Source organism: Micromesistius poutassou (genome assembly GCF_964030765.1).
Source record: "Micromesistius poutassou genome assembly, chromosome: 5".
In the NCBI taxonomy this organism is placed as follows: domain Eukaryota; kingdom Metazoa; phylum Chordata; class Actinopteri; order Gadiformes; family Gadidae; genus Micromesistius; species Micromesistius poutassou.
The window spans coordinates 10737328-10757383 of record NC_140275.1 but is presented as its reverse complement, the minus strand read 5'-3'; the positions used below and the strand labels follow the sequence as shown (position 1 = coordinate 10757383).

Sequence of the window (20056 nt, the reverse complement as noted above, 5' to 3'; positions counted from 1 at the left end):
ACAGGCTTTGTTCTGGGTGACAGAGCTGGGAAAGAGAGATACAGGGATCTTGTTAGGAAGTCTGAGTGTGGAGGGATTGGTTACTTTCTCTCTCTCTCTCGCCATCTGTATCTTACTCCTTTCTCTATTTCTCTCTCTCTTTCTGTAGCTTACTCCTCTCTCTCTCTCTCTCTCTCTCTCTCTCTCTCTCTCTCTCTCTCTCTCTCTCTCTTTTCTCTGTTCCAGTTGTTTGGGTTGTTACCTTTGTGAATAGAGTGAATGAATAGCTAAGTGGAACACTGACATCTGGTAGAGACCCTTAATTGATGTGGATACTTCTCTCTATTTGTTTGATTCTATCATATCATCTTCATGATTATCTTCATCTTCATCGTTGTTATTGTTTTCATAATCTTGTTCATCTTGACCATGCGATCTGCATCTACTGGCATGGTGATGTAGTGTACAAAACACTGGAGGATCACTTTACATGGAGGACATGTTGTTTATAAAACATGAGGGTTACAGGGAGTTAGTTGAAGATTGATGGAACGCAAGATAATTAGTTGAATGTGTGTGTGTGTGTGTGTGTGTGTGTGTGTGTGTGTGTGTGTGTGTGTGTGTGTGTGTGTGTGTGTGTGTGTGTGTGTGCGTGCGTGCGTGCGTGCGTGCGTGCGTGCGTGTGTGTGTGTGTGTGTGTGTGATTGTGGCATATTTTCCAGATTACTTGGTTTCTATGGTCTGCACTGTCTGGACCTTATTAATTCACTTGGTGCCCACTATCTGGCCTTCTCATTTACAACCCCCCCTCAGGGTAGACTCTGAACATGCTCACACAACCTTTATGAGTGACATGAACAAAGGCCATTTTCTGTGTGTGTGTGTGTGTGTGTGTGTGTGTGTGTGTGTGTGTGTGTTTGTGTGTGTATGTGTGTGTGTGTGTGTGTGTGTGTGTGTGTGTGTGTGTGTGTGTGTGTGTGCGCGTGTGTCTGTGTGTGTGTGTGTGTGTGTGTATGTGCGTGACTAGCCATTATAAACCATTTAAACATATACATTAGTGACATCACACATGGAAATGTCCACCGGCTGTATGAATGATGGATCAGCCTACCATTATTTTGTGTAGGTCACTAGGTATAAGCTAGTTATATAATGGATGGTAATGTTGATCTACGTCTGCAGTTTGTAGTGGTGAACCAGCATCCAGCCTGGTGATACAATAGGGGCCCTGTAATAGACATAATCAAGAATGCATTTGAAGATGAATGAAGACAATAAGGCATTATTATCCATAGCAGACAAGGCTGTGCTTTGGTCTCTCCCATTCCCAGAACCTTACTTTATCGTGTTTACAACGTGAAGAGTCCTCTGTATCTAGAACAGTGAAGTCCCACAAGAGAAGAGACAAAGGATAAACTTGTTGTTTAAATTAATTGAAAATAATCTTTGTTATCAATCATCAGAGTTCTAGGAAATCCAGATCTCATTTGACATAACAGTTGTTCTACTACAATGATCACATTGTGTATCCACTGCAGGCCTACTTAACATACGTTTTCTTTATGATTCATATGATCTGTGTTGGGTAAATGGCAGGTGGTAGCTGTGGACCACAATCTTAAAGCGTCTGCCACTGAGGTTGGATGAGTCATGGCAACGAGGCCCATATGGCGCAAATACACAAGGCATTCATGCGGAAATCCCTCCCCTCGTGTTTATGGCAGTGTGTGATGTCAAACAAAGTAAATAGCCAGGGGCATCTCCCGTCCTCCTCTTCCCTGGCTTCATGTCTGGAATAGGCCGCATGCTAAATGAAGCTGCATCTGGGGGCCCCAAACCACCGTCATCGTCCCCTGTGGGCTTGGGTTGCTGCTCAGGACAGAGGCCTGCAGCCAGCTGTTTCCCAGGATCGTCTCTTCTCCTCTATAGCACTGCTTCACGTCAGTTCGTTTTGGATGTTAACATTTACTTTGAACAATGTCGCACATTGCTGAGAACAATCAAATCGTGTCAATGCCAATATCTATACAAAAAGTCCTTCATGACCTAAACAAAGTTTCTAATGAACCACTTGACAGAGATGATGGTTATTGTTTTAAATTAGGGGTTGTGCATAATAGTGGATTATTCTAAATTCAACGCAAGAAATGGTCAGCGGGTTAGAGAGAAAGTGTTGAAATTGTTGTTGTTATTCAACACATTCACAAACCCAAAAAATGATATACAGAGATTTTTTTGGGGGTTCTGAATATTCATTTTCTGGAAGACCCTTTGCTTCAATGAAAACACTTAGGGAAGTGTGATAGCTTAAAAAGCAAAAATATCCTTTAAGAACATATATCTTGATGAATATCTCTCTCTATATATATAGAGATCTTCATCAAGATATAAATATATATATAGTTATCTTGATGAAGGTGATGGACAGTAAAGTTTGCATTTAAACAATCAAATTAAGACAATGTCAAGGAACATCTGGACTCAATATGAACCAAGATGGGGGGTTTATCCCTAGGACCTAATGACTCCAGATTTGATATACTGAACTCTCTCCCTGAAAGGATGATGTCTGTTATGAATGAAGATTTAACACGAAGCCATGCCAGTCCATCTGTGCCTATGACTCACTTTAATCCCGGTACTGTGTATAGTGGTGTGTGTGTGTGTGTGTGTGTGTGTGTGTGTGTGTGTGTGTGTGTGTGTGTGTGTGTGTGTGTGTGTGTGTGTGTGTGAGAGAGAGAGAGAGAGAACGTGCATGGAGGAAGGAGGCAGTAGCATGACAATAGCCATACTACAGATGAATTAACAAGGGCATATATGCATTCATTTAGATGCACTTAGATGATACTTGTGTATATATAAACCTGAAAGTGTGAATATCCACCTAGTCCCCTGTTAGTCATTTCAGCACTTTTTATCAGACTGGGTCAACACAGTCGTCCACTACTTCTTACAAAGTCGGATCTCAACTTTACATGTATGCCAAACCTTTTTGCTACTTGGCCCTTGCTCTTTTGTCAACCCTAGGCAACAATGGTGGCTAACTCAAACACTTACTGCACCAAATCACTGTATTTAACACGCTGCACTTTAAGTGCACTGTGTGTGTGTATCGAAAACACTGTGGTCAACACAATGACGCATGTTGTGTTCTGCAAGCATGTGGCTGTCTCGTAAAAGATGATGTACACATGGCTCATGTCACATTTGAAATTTGGAAAAATTCCACATTTGGAAAAATATCAATAGCATGGGAGGTCAAAAAGGGAACAGGGATCTGGCGATTGATCAGCGAAATAACCTGCAGCCATGTGGAGGTCGTCATTAGTCAATGGGCCACTCGATCAGGCACGGCTGGAATCGAGTTCTTGAAATAATTGTGGACAGATTGACCATGGGCCCCCGATACTGAATGGGATCTAAGGCAGCCATCATAAATGTATTTTTTTTTTTATTTGTGATGTTGAACTTTGTGTTGTGCTGTCTTGTTCTGTGTGTGCTCATGAATCTGTAAAGCGACCTTGAGTGTGAGAAAGGCGCTATATAAAATAAACATATTATTATTATTATTATTATTATTATGTAGGCCTGCACAATTGACTTTCAACTATACCTGCAATTGTTGGAAGATTAAGCATGCTTAAAGACAGAGGTTATGACACTGTCAGAGATTATTTTACCCATATGTGTTGTCAGTAAGCCCTCCGTGGGAGACTAATACCCTTGTGTACGGTCAGCCCATCCATTCTGCTGACAGGAACTTGCATGAGTGAACACATCAAACATACCCTATATTGTTTTATGGCAGATATCTATATTGTGCTAAGGAAAATACCGTCACGGTCTTGTATTTATGTTGAACTACCAGAAAGTGACAAAAAAAATACAGAACTATATACCTGTAACATAGAGCATGACAACAACCACAAAAAAAGAAGCAAAGTCTATTTAAGCAATAGATCACGACAGGCTGTGGTATGTTCTCATTATAGGCCTACCACAGTTAAGGGGCGTTGTCCGTCCCGACACACAGCGGAGGGACGGCGACCCCCTTCACTGTGGTATAATGAGAACATACCACTGACTGAAGTGATCTATTGCTTTTATAAAACGGTTTCGTAAGTATGGCGAAATTAAAGTCATAGACACCCTCAATTTTGAAAAAGCGAGAAAGTCGGAAAAGCATTTTTTTAACGAATACAAAAAAGTAGTCCCTCCTGGCTGCCTGCAAAGTGTACGGCGGTTGCTATGCAACACACTGTAGCGTCCTTCAGAGAGAAGGCTAGGCTAGAGACGGTAGCTTCGCCGGCAATTTAGCCTTCTATCGAGTTCACTCACCGTGTGCCTATTTTTTTTTACAACATTTCCACCCTCTCCAGCAAGCAACATATTTTTAGGCTTCAGTGAACTATGCTATTGCTTTTATATATAAATAAACAATAGTTCAAGTTAGGCGCGGAGTGTATACGCTCAATATATATTGACAGTTGGGAACCAATCAGATCGCTTGATTTAAGCCACCCGTTTTATAAAGGCCCATAAACCACAGTTGTTTTCAGCGTTGTCTCAACAAAATGTTTGCTATTGCTATTGCTTTGTCCATCCACCAATTTTTCCACTTCCCTCCCTCTTATAGTTATTTTGTCTCTTGTTTTGAGATGAATTATGGCGCAAGAGTGCAGTTAGACAATCTAATGGGTCTTTGAGGCATACTTTAATACATGTAATGGGCTTGAAGCAGAAGACCTTCTGAAGCCCTTATGTGATAATATCACTTGGATTCCACTGCAATACAATTCACATATTACATGTAATGTAATGTCTGCAATGAATGCAATGCAAGTGTGCGATGTCCTTTACCTCACAGGGGCCAGCTCTACACTACAAGAGACGAGAGCCGAGCGTAAACTACAAAGTCAACTGAACTCTATATATTTGTTTCATTTAATGTAAATACATTCATGGCAAAGCAACATTTTTAGTTGAAAACAAATATTTTTTTCAGGATTCAACATACCGTTATACATTACCTATTCCGTGAACACGATCACTGCTGAGTCGCGTCAGAACGATTTTAACCGGAAACAACGCCACCAAACTGATACTTTTTTTATTGTTTTGATTGAAACACCCTTCCCCCGACCGAAAAAATACAATTTTATCTTTAACATGTAAATCTAAAAGTACAGTATAATTAAAGCTGTTGTAGGCCTATGTGCTCATCAAAGGGTTCATTCACTCAGCGTTTGGTTGTTCATGCAGGAGGTGGCAAAACATTCTTTATGTTGGTTCTGAAGAGACATTCAAGGTAATTTCTTAGTTTTTACTACAACTAAGCCTACATGAGGTGCTGGAATACAGAAAGCTGACTCTGACATGTATTTATAAAACAGGGGAATGCCCAATTGTAATTATCTAGAAAGAGTTATCTTTTGTTTCAAGAGTGTATCTAGACTTCATCTTGGTAAAGTCAAAAGGTAATACTTTGTTTAAAATAGTACATTAATTGAAATTCTTTGCTCACATTATTTTATATACATACATACATATTTTGGAAACTATCAGGGGAACTAAGTCGATTAATGCATGTCGAAAATGCAGTAGTGAAAGAAAGTGGAGGGAAAATGTTGGGCAAGGGCTAAATCAGCTGATTACGAAACAAAAAAAGGCTGTCAGAAGATGTTTTAAAAGAAGAAGAAAAGGCAGAAAAGAAAGCAGTGACACAGTGACAGCAGCAAGACACATTGTGGCAACGGTAGGCTCTCTTTTATTCACATTTACAATCTTTTTCAACCAATACAAAAGAACAAACCCACAATAATAAGGTTACATTTGTAAACATAAGTCAAATTACCTGTTGTATAATTAGACAAATTGTCCTTTTAAAAAGAGTTTCAACCATTCATGACTACATCTCTGAACAAAGCTCAGCAATTCGCTGTTTTTAATTCAAATGTCCATATGATTATATATTTTTAGGTGGATTCTTAAATTCACTTCAGCTCTCTTGAATAACTACAATACAGTTTACAATTAAATATACAATTGTGTCAGTTAATTGACAGAATAAAAAACAATGACTTAATTTTATGTTTGAGCTAATATGTGTCCAAAAGTAATTTACTGTAATATGTAGCCATATGTTGACCATGAAATGTACACTGTGGTCCTAACTCCAATAGTTTGCTGTGTTTATATTTTTTTTCCTCAGGACTTTGTGCTGTTCTTTATTCAACCATTGCCATAATGGATCCTGGGATTTACGATTCCAGCGAGTTCGACAATTACTCCTACAATTACCAATTTGAAGACGATAACCAGACCACAGTGGAAGAGTCCTTTTCCCCACCCGTCTCAGGGTGTTTCAATTCGATTGCCTGCGTTGCACTCATAATCATCAACGTCGTCATCTTCATTCTGGGCTTCTGCGGCAATGCTGTCGTGATTTGGATCGCCGGCTTCAAGATGAACAAGTCGGTGAACACCACCTGGTACCTAAGCCTGGCCATCTCTGACTTCATCTTCTGTGCCTGCTTGCCCTTTAGCATCACATACTTGGCGATGGGAGAGTGGATATTCGGCCTGGTCATGTGCAAGCTCACCTCCTTCGTCATGTTCCTCAACATGTTCAGCAGCATCTTCCTGCTGGTGGTCATCAGCACAGACCGTTGCGTGTCTGTGGCGTTTCCCGTGTGGGCGCAGAACCAACGCACCGTCAGGAAGGCCTCAGCCGTGGTTGTCCTGGCCTGGGTGATGTCCATCGCGCTCAGCATGCCCAGTATGGTGTTCCGTAACGTGTCCGACCACCTAGGGAAGGTCACTTGCGTCAACAATTACACCACGTATCGACACAGCCACAAGTACGTGGCATGGAGCCGGTTCCTTGGAGGGTTTGTGGTGCCCTTCTTGATCATCATCTTCTGCTACTCTGTCATCATCCTCAAACTCACAAAGAACAAGATGACCAAATCGACCAAACCCTTCAAGGTCATGTCGGCCCTCATCGCCACATTCTTCATCTGCTGGCTTCCGTACCACATCTTCATTCTGCTGGAGCTGAACCCCCACCATTTCGATGTGGATATCCTCACCATGGGACTGAAGGTGGGCACCACTATTGCAATGGCCAACAGCTGCCTGAACCCATTCCTCTATGTTTTCATGGGCAACGACTTCAAGCAGAAGTTCAAGAGTTCCCTGCTCAACAAAATGGAGAATGCTATGGGCGAAGACGGTCGCACCCTCAGCCGGTACCTGTCCAGGTCCAGCTCTTATGACGGCAGGGCCTCTACACACATCTAGAAGGCTTAAGCTCATGAACATAACAAAGATCATTCTGAATTCTGTAGTCTGTGACCAGATTGCAATGTTTTTCTATAGTACCGATACATCAAATGCAATTATTGATTTGTTATACAAAGAATGTAGATGGGGACCTGTGTTTGACTTCAGCCGTAAGGAGCTGAGTTGGATCCCTAATGTACACAGCCTACCTGTAAGCATCTTTTACCAAGATGCCCAATCCCTTTCTGCTCCTTAATGACCTGAATCAGTATCCACTGTAAATCTTCATCATTAATCTGTGTTGAATGTAAAATTTGTAAATAATAGATCAAATTTGTCTCAGGTAGCCTAATCTTAGTCCTTGTTCTAGCGGTTAGAGTTGTATTCAGTTGTTTACTTACTTAATATGATTGTTTACAGCAGTATTGGAAATGTTTAGTTTAAATGTGAATGTTTGTTTGTTTGTGAAGTAAGGAAGTAGTCAACAATTAGTAGTCTAGTAAGTACATGTTCTACATGAATATGAGAAGTATAGAAATAGATAAAGACATTGTCATCCTAGCTGTTTAATCTAGGCATCTACATCTAGGCATAATGTCTAATGTTTTTTAGTGTAATATGCATTTCAAATGAACTATTAGGTTAAAATAGGTATGCTTTATTTCTCATTCCACTTTGGCTTTAACAACAGTCAATTACACAATGCAATTACTTTTTAGCCTATTAAATCTATTATCTTCAAATATTCCATCAAATGTTCTTTCAATCCTAGTATCAAAAGGTTGTGTATGTCTGACTTCATTATCAAGTAAAAAAAACAACAACTCCTGCCATCATTTCTTATTTAAAATGATCATTAAACAATTACAATCAATACCTAGAACGTGGTTGTACTAAGAATGATTGTAATATTCAACTATTTATTATTTTGGGGCTGTTGACCTCTGTCACGTTGCTTTAGTTGTCATGTATAGTATCAGGGACGTGCACAGGAATTTTGAGGGGCAGTTGCTCTGACCTGAAAAAAGGGCACCCCCCCCCCCCACCCCCCACCCTAACTACTACTAAGAGAAAAACATGACCGCAGAAGAACATAACATGATTACCATTATCATACCATTACCATTATTATTACCATTATCATTATTATTTTAATGCCCACTAGAAGCAGTGGTAATTATGTTCTGCTCAGGCAAATTCTTTGAAAGGATCTCTAAAATAGCCTATGTTTTTTTTTTACATTACAATTATTTAGCATGCGGCATCCTAAACCTGTACTTTTTAGCATGGTCCTCTCATCTCATATTTGGTGATCAGCACTTAGGCCTACCTGCTCTATGTGCCTCCTGGTCCACATTTTCCTCATGTCTGCAGGCTTGTGGCTGCTCCTCATCTTAAATGTAATGTAATAAAAATGTAAAAATTTCCATTAGTAGGCTAAAATATGAGTGATTAATTAATCAATTAGCCTACACATTGTCATCTTTATCACAATGCAGTCTCTGTCTCACCTGCTGGTTGGCTTTTTCGTAGCCAACCCTGCAGTGATGTGCTCCCCTTTGCTGCCTCCTTGAGTTCTCTCTCTCTCTCTCTCTCTCTCTCTCTCTCTCTCTCTCTCTCTCTCTCCTGAATCCGCCTCTTTTCAGTGGGCATTTTGGCTTCGCTTAACAATAACAAACAATACCCAAAATAGTGATAAGAGTTAGGCATTTAACCATTTTGAATGAAAGAATCCATGTGATGCATTACTTCCATCATTCATTCTTCTTGCTAAAACGAAATGTTAGAAACTATCAGCAGACATGTAGCTTAGTTTGCCAACCAAAAAATTTGTAGCCTATGTGATAACGGGCTGCTTGTCTGCAAGGTAGCTAGCTGTCTTGATGATTTAGGCTAAACGTTACGTGGCAAACTGAGCCTGGATTTGTGAAGATTTTAATTAATTTCATAAAACTTGATGATGATTGTTCGTTTGTTATACCTTTACTTTATGAAATGTTTTGAGTGGCGTTTTTTTTTTTATCTAGGCCTACATTAAATTCTGCATCCATTGCACGATTTAATTATTTTTTTTCCCTCAAAGGGCAACGTGAGTCGAGGAGGACATATGGGCAGTTGCCCGGGCAACTTGAGCACCCCCCCTGTGCACGTCCCTGTATAGTATACAGACGCTTGAAACAAAGACAAGCTGGCACAGAGGAAGGGAAACACGAGGACGCAATACACTAGGAGGGGAATGTTAATGAGGCACAGGTGAAAACAATTAAGGTGAGTGAGGACAGAGATGCGAGAATCATGGACAGGACAGGGAGTGAAATAATCAATGGCGAGGTATGCGAGGTATGACATTAGGCCTTAAAAACATTGAATTACTATTACTATAAATATAAAGTATTCTCCTTTGACAACAAACAAACAAGGTAATGTTCCTTCTTTTAATAAACGGTAGGCCTATTATTAATGTATATTTTTAATTAATTAATTGTAGTTATTGATCGTCACAACTAACACGTAATGATTTAATGACGTCACATGACATGACTACATTCTTCCCATATAGAAAATACATTCTCATGTGACACCCTTATACAGACTGCCAGTCCTTCCATGAAAAGCAAGTTTCACTAGAGCTTAATGCACGTGTAAAAATAGAAAATAATTTCTCACCTTACAAAGGTTCTGCTGTTATCCTCTTTTTAAATGTTATTAAAAAAATATCTACATGTATTATACAGTATATGGAAGTCATTTTAGAAGCTTGTGTTTGTGTTGAAGCATACATAGTAGCAGGTTACAGGTCAACGCTATCTTGACTTCATCTTGAGAAAGTCCTACGTTGATAGGTAGGATACTCTGTTTAAAATAGTACATTAATTGAAATTTCTTGCTCAAATGTTTTTGTTGTATACATATTTTGGAAACGATTAGGCACTTATAGTTCCAAAAAGAATGATCCTAATAAAATGGAATTCTTTTTCTTTCTTCTAATGTCTATTTAGTTAAGTTGAATAACAAGTCAAAATATTGTGCAGTACATTAAATGATAAGGCTGCTAGGAACAATGACATTTGATAAGGAACATATTGTGAAAATGGCAAAGAATAACAGTAGCACATGGAAAAGAGCAATGTTGAAAATGCAGTAGTGAAAGCAAGTGGGGGGGAAATGTTAGCCAAGGGCTAAATCAGCTGATTCCTAAACAAATAAAGGCTGTCAGAAAATGGTTTTAAAAGAAGAAGAAGAAGAAGAAGAGGAAGAAAGCAGTGAAAGACACAGAGGCATTTAAGTCACTGCAGTGCATCAACGTGGCGACGGTAGGCTCTCTTTTATTCACATTGACAATCATTTTGAGCTGATGTAAAAATAACAAACTCATAATAAGGCAACATTTGTAAACTTGAGTCAAATAACCAGTTGAGTCTTTTTAACCCTTAATGAAGGTGTGTAATTAGACAAAAAAAACAGTTTTAAAAAGACTTTGATCCATTCCTGAGTATCTGAACAAAGCATGCTCAGCCATTTGCTTTTTAAAATCTAAATATATATACATATGATTTCTTTAGGTGGACACAGTTCATTATATAGCATATATATGATATATTTTGGTTTGGTTCAGCTCTCTTGAATTACTACAATTTAGTACAACATTTACAATTGTGTCAGTTAAGTTATTTCACGACAATAAAAAGCCAATGACTTAATTTCATGCATGAGCTAATATATGTCCAAAAGTAATTAACTATAATATGTAGCCATACGTTGACCATGAAATGTACAGGGTGGTCCTAACTAAAATAGTTTGCTGTGTTTTTTTCCTCAGGACCTTGTGCTGTCCTTTATTCAACCATTGCCATAATGGATATAGGGGATTATGATCCCGGCGAGTACGACAATTACACTTACATTGATGACGATAACAAGACCACAATGCAGGAGTCCTTTTCCCCACCCGTCTCAGGGTGTTTCAATTCGATCGCCTGCGTTGCACTCATCATCATCAACGTCGTCATCTTCATTCTGGGCTTCTGCGGCAATGCTGTCGTGATTTGGATCGCCGGCTTCAAGATGAACAAGTCGGTGAACACCACCTGGTACCTAAGCCTGGCCATCTCTGACTTCATCTTCTGTGCCTGCTTGCCCTTGAGCATCACATACTTGGCGATGGGAGAGTGGATATTCGGCCTGGTCATGTGCAAGCTCACCTCCTTTGTCATGTTCCTCAACATGTTCAGCAGCATCTTCCTGCTGGTGGTCATCAGCACAGACCGTTGCGTATCTGTGGCGTTTCCCGTGTGGGCGCAGAACCAACGCACCGTCAGGAAGGCCTCAGCCGTGGTTGTCCTGGCCTGGGTGATGTCCATCGCTCTCAGCATGCCCAGTATGGTGTTCCGTAACGTGTCCGACCACCTAGGGAAGGTCACTTGCGTCAACAATTACAACACGTATCGACACAGCCACAAGTACGTGGCGTGGAGCCGGTTCCTTGGAGGGTTTGTGGTGCCCTTCTTGATCATCATCTTCTGCTACTCTGTCATCATCCTCAAACTCACAAAGAACAAGATGACCAAATCGACCAAACCCTTCAAGGTCATGTCGGCCCTCATCGCCACTTTCTTCATCTGCTGGCTTCCGTACCACATCTTCATTCTGCTGGAGCTGAACCCCCACCATTTCGATGCGGAGATCCTCACCATGGGACTGAAGGTGGGCACCACTATTGCAATGGCCAACAGCTTCCTGAACCCATTCCTCTATGTTTTCATGGGCAACGACTTCAAGCAGAAGTTCAAGAGTTCCCTGCTCAACAAAATGGAGAATGCTATGGGCGAAGACGGTCGCACCCTCAGCCGGTACCTGTCCAGGTCCAGCTCTTATGACGGCAGGGCCTCTACACACATCTAGAAGGCTTAAGCTCATGAACATAACAAAGATCATTCTGAATTCTGTAGTCTCTGTCCAGATTGCAATGATTTTCTACCTATAATAATACATTTAATGCAATTATTGATTTGCTATACAAAGAATGTAGACGGGGACGGATATAGCGCAGTGTCTTGCGTGTTTGACTTCAGCCGTAAGGGGCTGGGTGTACACAGCCTACCTGTAAGCATCTTTGACAAAGATGCCTAAACCCCTTTCTGCTCCTTAATGATCTGAATTAGTATTCACTGTAAATCTTCATCATTAATGATCATTAATGTGTGTTAAATGTAAAATTTGTAAATAATAGATCAAATATATATCTCAGGTAGCCTTATCTTAGTCCTGATCCTAGCGGTTAGAGTTGTATTGAGTTGTTTACCTAATATGATTGTTCACAGCAGTATGTGGAAATCTATACTTTAAATGTGAGTGTCTTGTCACTTTATAACCATATTAAAAGGAATGTGGATGTAGGAATTTTGTGAAATCGTTATTTCTATTTTCATTATTTTCAATTTCAAGTAAGTAATAACTTAGTAATAAGCTAATGTGATTAGATCATTTGTAGGGAGGCAAAGATTATAAGAAACAAAGCACATTTACTATTCCTTTGTCATTTTGTTCATTTGCAATGTCATCCATGAATACACATTTTATTTTTACATAGATATGTGTATAGTTGGCATGTTTTTGTCTTTAAAATAATTCCAGTTTCTAGAAGTTTAGCATTCTAGCGTGCAGCCCATAGCTATACTTTTTATGACACTTAGGGTAGACAGGATCCTTTTTTGGGAAAGGCCTTAAAACATGAATTAATGTTGATACACAGGAGCTGTATTTGTATCACTTCATATACAGTCTTCTCCTATGACAACAAACAAACAAGGTAATGTTCCTCCTTATAAATGGTAGGCCTATTATTAATATATATATATATATATATATATATAATAAATTAATTGTAGTTATTGATCGTCTTTCCTACACAATGATTTAATGACCTCACATCACAGAACACGGTTGAATTGACCTAATTAGAGTATTTATTGGGCCTTTAACACATTACATTCATCCCATATAGAAAATACATTCTCATGTGACACCCTTATACAGACTGCCAGTCCTTCCATGAAAGCAAGTTTGACTAAAGCTTAATGCAGGTGTAAAAATAGAAAAGAATATATCGCCTTACAAAGGTTCTGCTGTTACCGGTATCCTTATTTTTTAAATGTTTAAAAATATATACATGTATAGTATACAGTATATGGAAGTCCTTTAGAAGCTTGTGTTTTTATTGAAGCATACATAGTAGCAGGTTACAGGTTAGTGTTAAAAGTGCCATTTTAAAAACCCTTAACGGAATGCATTATGCTTTTCGAGTAGTTTGGATTTGCTTAAGCTACATTAGCAGTCGAGAAGAAAAGAAACCTTCCTTTAAAAAAATACAACTGTAATCAACAAATTGGATGTTTTAATTTTTTTCAACTTATTTTTTTTACCTTATGTTCTACGATTAACTTGGGGGGTACTACCAGAAGTGTTCTTAAATCTATAGGAGTTCTGAGATATACATTAAATCATAATAATAATAATAATAATAATAACATATCGTAAAACATAATGCCAAATTCCTCAGTGGTTTCGGGGGACGTGGTCATGCACAGTAAATGCTGTTGGCGATAGTCCAGTGTAGAAAACATAACTTAGCCACGCAACATCTGCTAATCCGAAAACAAAATTGCCGTATTATCATCAGTTATTAAGTTCCCTTGATTTTACTGCTTCGGGTATCACTATCCTTGTGAATATAGAGTTATGGAGAGGCAAGAGTTTCAAAGAAAAGAGTACAAATACAACCATCATCACGGGTAAGATGCAAGTGTTTTTTTCCAACCAGCATTGGGCTTCCTTTAAATACAGGATAGATCTGTGGTGTATAAAATAGCATTGTTCATAGCTGTGGTAGCAGCAGACGTCTTTTCAATTCTTTTTTTCACAAAAATAAAGTCCATATTATATTCCATACAGTGTTTCAACAAACCTTTTGTATTGCATTTTTCCTTTCCACTATGATTATGATTCTGTGGTAAAACAGCGATTTGCCTCCATACCATGAGAGCAAATCTACCTTCTTACTAAGGCATCGTTGCAACAAATACTCCTCATCGACGGAACTCATTCAACAAGTATGCATTTCCAAAACCCAAATAATAAATAAACATTGAACTGCTGCTATATATTTGAACAGCAAACATCACAAATGAAAGTTTGAACTAAGGGGAAAAACGACTAACAGAAATATAACAGAACAAATTAAATTAAATGTTAAACAAAAAAAAGGGGAAAAAACAAGTCCAACGACGACAGCGAAAAGGGGGAGCCATCTTGTTCATCATCTCGGCATGTACTCCATGGGCACGCCTGACATGTTCTTTGCCCTCAGCGCGACATCCACCGTTCGGATCAGTTTGTTGATGTCCGCACACATCTCCGGCGTGTAGGGGTCGTACTCGAGCTTCCGCAGGCCCGAGCGCTTGAAGTTACCGTCCTTCTGGCCCTCCACGCAGAGCAGGCGGTCCTCGGACACCACGGGACCCAGGAACAGCACCATGGCCTTGAGCTGGGAGAAGAGGTCCCGTTTCAGGTCCTCGAAGTGAACCACGTGGACGTGCCTGCCATAGCGCAGCCAGTCCAGGGTGTGGGACGCCCACCATGGAGCGTAGTTCTTCACAAACTCTGGCCACTCTGGGGAACACCGAGAGAGACGAGGGAAATCAACAGTTAAAGGCATTACAGGGATGACACGCGGTTGACTGTGGATCGTTCTGATATTGTAATTCTGGTGCTTTGTTGTTTATTGTATGTTTTATTACTGATCTTATATGATGTAAGACTTAAGGTGACCTTGAGATGCCCTTAAATACAATCAATTATTACAATTATTATTATTACTTATTAATTCCATTCAAAAGTAATGCGTTAAAGGTATAATATGCAAAATACAGGGATAACACACGGTGGATGTGCAAACAACTCTCTCACCCTTTATATCACCAGAATGCTAACATCTATACAACCACCAGCGAGCCAGAATGACAAGAACTTAACAGATGGCGTTAGAGTGCTCACAAAACTCCAATTGCTAAAAAAATTCCATCTCCGGAAAGCTAGCATTTTTTTGAGAAGTAACTTTGGCCTCCCCCTTTGCAGCCTGAGGGGGAGGAACACAAATGTGGAAGTGACATATTGATAAGCTAGATTTTCCTCATGTCAAGAAGCACAATGGAGCAGTCTGACAGAATTTAAAAGCCAGGCTTTGCATGACTCATTTAATAATTGCTTCTAGAGTTATGCCAGCCTAAGCAGACATAACTCTAGTAGCAAGTGCATAAACTAATTAGGAGAGTGTATAATTTATTAATTATTAATCAAAGTAAGAGGCCTGCTGATCTGGCATTTCAGAAACTAACTGCCAGAGTGAGCAGAACCACCAGACCTAACTGGGAAAAAAAAGCTGCAGCCAGACTTCCCGCAAATATTACTAACACTGGTTTAACCAAACACTGCAGCTGAGATGTAGCTGGTGTCAAATGCATCTAGTGCAGAAACAGAATGATACTTCTTCCAAATACTCATCTTTCATCTACCGTACAAGGTATATAGCTGGTGACGTAATCTGGCCTCAGGGATGTGGTGAGTGCATTAATGTTTTTGTTCAGCAAAACCACAATCTGACTCACAACTGACCAGTGAAGGGGGAAGTTACTTTCAAAATGTAATATATGACTCGGGTTGAGAGCCTTGATGTATTTCTGGACAGTACCTTTTCTTTCTCAAGCCAAGTCAAATCAAAAACATTTTTTGTATTGTATAATAGGATATCTATTATTTACTTCCTGCTAAGACAGGGAAAAGGAAAGGGAAAGGAGGGAAGTTGAGAAATTGGGGGGTTCTATTGAATAACAACAATTGTTACCTAACAAATAATGTGCTTCTGTTGACATCCATGTTTCAGTTCTTGTTTTCTTAAAGGATTTGGCTGGTTTGTTATGACCCCAGGTTAATTGTTTACATTGTCTATGTTGAGATGTAAATCAGCCAAATCAGCAATCAATAGTAGTGAAAGCTGTGGTTATATACAGTTTATTAGCAATGCTGTCTTATTTATGTCTCATTAAATCTGACATGCATACATGCATAACTGTCCAACTTCTATCTGTGGACATGTCACAGTGTTTGTATGCAAAAACATATTAGGCTCTGCGTAATGCATTATCATCTGGTATTGCTGGCAATAATAAATAGCATCAACGATTTCCGACTTCTACTGGAATGCGGTTAACTCAGGTATGATGTCATTCCCAGCTCCAACTTCCAAGGAAAAAGGAACCCAGCCTTATACGCGGTCTGATAATTGTGAATTCTGAATGCAATCGTGGTGGTAAGTGTGGGAAGGGGGTGATTCATTTTACTGCAATAAGAGTTAAACCAGCACTACGTAACTTGTCTGCTGCAGCTATCTACTTCATTAGAAAAGATGTGAGCCAAAATATTTCTGCAGAATAAAACATGCCCATTCATGACACAATCCATCCAGGGAATTTCTCTCTATAAATCATTTTCTTTTGGTTCGATGGAGCCAACTGCCAAGTTTTTTTTGCAAAAACATAAACACAATTTCAAGAGGACACATAAGAAATACTGGTTCACAGGCTCACTCCCACAGAACCAATGCTGGAGTCTAAAGATGTGACATTCTCACCACGTCAACAGTATGTGTCACTCAGCAGTGACACATTAACTGAAATAAGTCACTTCCTCTGACCAATAATCATGGGCTCTGTCAGCCTACTCACCCTTCCCCTTCCAGTGGGCCTGGGACGCAAACCCAATATGGCCGCCGTATTTGCGGTTGAACTCCGCCATGAGGGCCTTGTAGGGGTTCCTGATCATGAGGATCCCGGAGTCGAAGGCTTCGATCTCTTTCTTCCCGCTCTCATGGGTCTTGATGCAGATGGTCCTACCACTTCGCCAGTGGTCTCGCTCCCCCTTGAATCCTATGGGAACAATGTAATGCCACAACATATGTGCACAGTTCAGACACTTATGCCGCTTTTCCACCGACAGTATCAGCTCGACTCGACTCAACTCGCCTCGACTCGACTCGGTTCCAGGCGCGTTTCCATCTAAAAAAGTACCTCTTCAATGTGGGCGGGTCGTAGAAAAGAACATCTCCACCATGGGCGGGTCGTCATTAGGTTTTAATCACGGAGACGCGATTCCCGGGAAATCTGAATCTGATCAAGACTATTTCCTGATTCCCGGGAAAGGTTATGATGGGAAATAAAATAAAATAAAAAGTGCAATGACTGCGCGTCTATTGTTGTCATACGGTAACGTTGATGGAGGCGAAACTCGAGCCCTGGGAAAGGAACGACACTAAAACGAAACAGCGAAACGCTGATCCGTGTCCCCCTCGGGAGCGGGTTTGTGGACTCCAGCCACGCCGGACACAACTTAACTTTGACTGATTATTCCCATTTACAGCCGCTGGCCAATCAGTTACCAGCAGCCTGTTTACGTCACACAAAAGTACCTACTCCGCTCGCTTGGAACCTCGACGGAGGTAGTACTAAAAAAAAGTACCCGGTACTAAGTACCGGGTACTTGTTTTGCCAATGGAATCGCAAAAAAGGCGTGGCGAGTCGAGTCGAGTCGAGCTGGTACTGGCGGTGGAAAAGCGGCATTAGAAACTTTGAGTCTTTGAAATAGTCGGACACCCGGTCACACCTGGCGTTACCAAACTTAGATCTCCTGTGAATCCATGACCTCGCCTCGAAGCGCCTTTTCACGAATAGAAAGAATAGGCCTGTCTCCATTCTGGCCCTTCAAACTGGCTGGCCTAATATAGGAGTTGAGTTGTTTTGGGTGTGCTATGTAGTTTCATGTTTTTAAAATGGAGAAGTAAGCCTGTCTTACACAAAATGTGACTTTTGTCGACTTTGGTAGCCATCGTTGAAAGAGTTTGTTACCATGACAGGGAATGGGAATGAACGTGAATGAACACATAAGCGACAAATGACACGCTGCGTAGTTTGTGTTACTGTGTTTTGTGTGTGTTCCCATCCACCTCACACACAGTTGTTTGGTAATCCCATTGTGACCTATTTGCATTAAACGTGAATATATTCAAAATGTTTAAGTGTGGCATTAGCATGGGGCGAATTAACAAAACTCAAAACCGAATCATCTTGACGCGTTGGTTTGCGTCCCACATGACACGGACGGGTGATGGAACAGAGGGATCCGGCTCTACTGTCTGGCCTGCATCACGATCACACCCACCTTTGTTATAGAGCGAGCCGTCGAAGTAGTAGCTGCCCGAGTAGAAGCCTGTGGCGAGCTCGATGAGATGCCGGGCCCAGGTGTTGCCGGCGCCGGGGAAGCTGGCCAGGGCCTGCAGCAGCTTGGAGCGCGAGGGCAGGAAGCGGCGGTCCATGCAGCGGTTGTCTAGGGGCAGACCAACACAACGCGTGCTAGACAGTCAGATCCTCTTAGATCATAGATCAATTGTGTAGTCATTTTAACTTTTGTCCACTTCTGAGCTTCAATAGTTGGACCGTTTGTAGAACTGCACTACACTCAGTGATATATATGATTTATATATATATATATATATATATATATATGAATATATAGAGTAAATGTAAACTTATAAAATATATTTTCATGTATTTGACTTAAAAGCACAGCAACCATAAAGTCTTGACGAAGATAAACAGAGTGATGTTTTGAAATCTCCTTGTTGGGTGACAGCGTGACTTTAAAGGAACCAGAGTGCTGACTCCGCATGGCCCTCTGTCTGAGGGTCGCTGGTGGTTTCAATGACGTCTAGAGAACTCCCAAAGAGGAGAAGTGAAATGGCTCACCGGCAACGAGTACAAAACAGAGCCAATGCTAAAAAAAGGTAAGACTCAAGTAAAACGCAAAGTTATGGAGATACATTTGTTTTCTTCAGGCGCTACATCCTGGTCATGGTTGTGGTACAGAACTGCTGATGTCTATTCCAGGATACTACAGGGTACACCCGGTCCAACCAGGATGACTTTGTAGAAGACCTGGGTATCCAGGACAGATCCTGGGGCACATGGAGAGCGCAAGCTATCTCCATGCAGACAGGTTACGTGCCGAGAATTTAACCTGCAGATTTTGTGGCATTATTGCTTTAATTTGGAGGGTAGGGGAGTGTAGTGCCTAGAGTGTTGGACTCCCAGCACAAAGGATCTGGGTTTGAAACCCATGTCCACACTACCTGTCATCCTTCAGCAAGATGTCTTAAATCTACCTGCTCCTTAATACGATACAACTTTATTAATTTATTAATCCCCCGTAGGAGAATAATAATGTCTCTGAATTCACTGTCTGGTTACTTTGGATGGAATGATCTACTAAATGAATACATTGTAAATGTGTATTTTATTATTTACAATGTCAATGAAGAGGCTAGGCCTGCTAAACGCTCAGAACAGAAGCTAGCTAGCATCTATCTGTCTATCTAGATAGATGCTTGCCGGTTTACCTTCGAGATATACATAATCGATGTATTTATCTATGTCGTTATGTATCTATCAATCTCTCTCTCTCTCTAGCTGTGTCTGTACCTTGAACCTGTGTTTGATAGACGACAAAGTACTGGTCGTTCCCACAGCTCTCCAGCTCCTCAACATGGCAGCGGTGAAGGCACATGTTCTCCTCCTCCGGCTCGTGTAGGGAGAAGTGGGACGTTGGGAAGCCGCAGTGGCAGCGTTCCCCAGCCAGCACCGCCAGAGACTGCTCCTGGGGGTGCCAAGGACACACACACACACACACG

General features: G+C 40.7%; 1 protein-coding gene and 2 pseudogenes across 3 annotated transcripts in view; 2 read left to right on the top strand and 1 right to left on the bottom strand.

Annotated features, from left to right (window-relative positions):
• The first annotated feature begins 5640 nt into the window (after positions 1 to 5640).
• On the top strand, positions 5641 to 8573 carry LOC311343488 (chemerin-like receptor 1 pseudogene; annotated as a pseudogene). Its single transcript, XR_014684131.1, has 2 exons — positions 5641 to 5734; positions 6191 to 8573. The product of XR_014684131.1 is annotated as a chemerin-like receptor 1 pseudogene (transcript).
• Positions 8574 to 10493: 1920 nt separating this feature from the next.
• On the top strand, positions 10494 to 12657 carry LOC311342897 (chemerin-like receptor 1 pseudogene; annotated as a pseudogene). The gene is made up of 2 exons (XR_014684130.1): positions 10494 to 10577; positions 11084 to 12657. The product of XR_014684130.1 is annotated as a chemerin-like receptor 1 pseudogene (transcript).
• Positions 12658 to 13354: 697 nt separating this feature from the next.
• Positions 13355 to 20056, bottom strand: part of wscd2 (WSC domain containing 2) — a 33550-nt gene continuing 26848 nt past the window's right edge. The window contains exons 6-9 of the mRNA XM_084467856.1: positions 19848 to 20022; positions 18532 to 18696; positions 17043 to 17243; positions 13355 to 14931 (exon numbers count right to left, since the gene is read on the bottom strand). Of these exons, the coding sequence (XP_084323982.1) occupies positions 14579 to 14931; positions 17043 to 17243; positions 18532 to 18696; positions 19848 to 20022 (894 nt within the window). The 3' untranslated portion in view covers positions 13355 to 14578. The remainder of the gene's footprint in view (positions 14932 to 17042; positions 17244 to 18531; positions 18697 to 19847; positions 20023 to 20056) is intronic.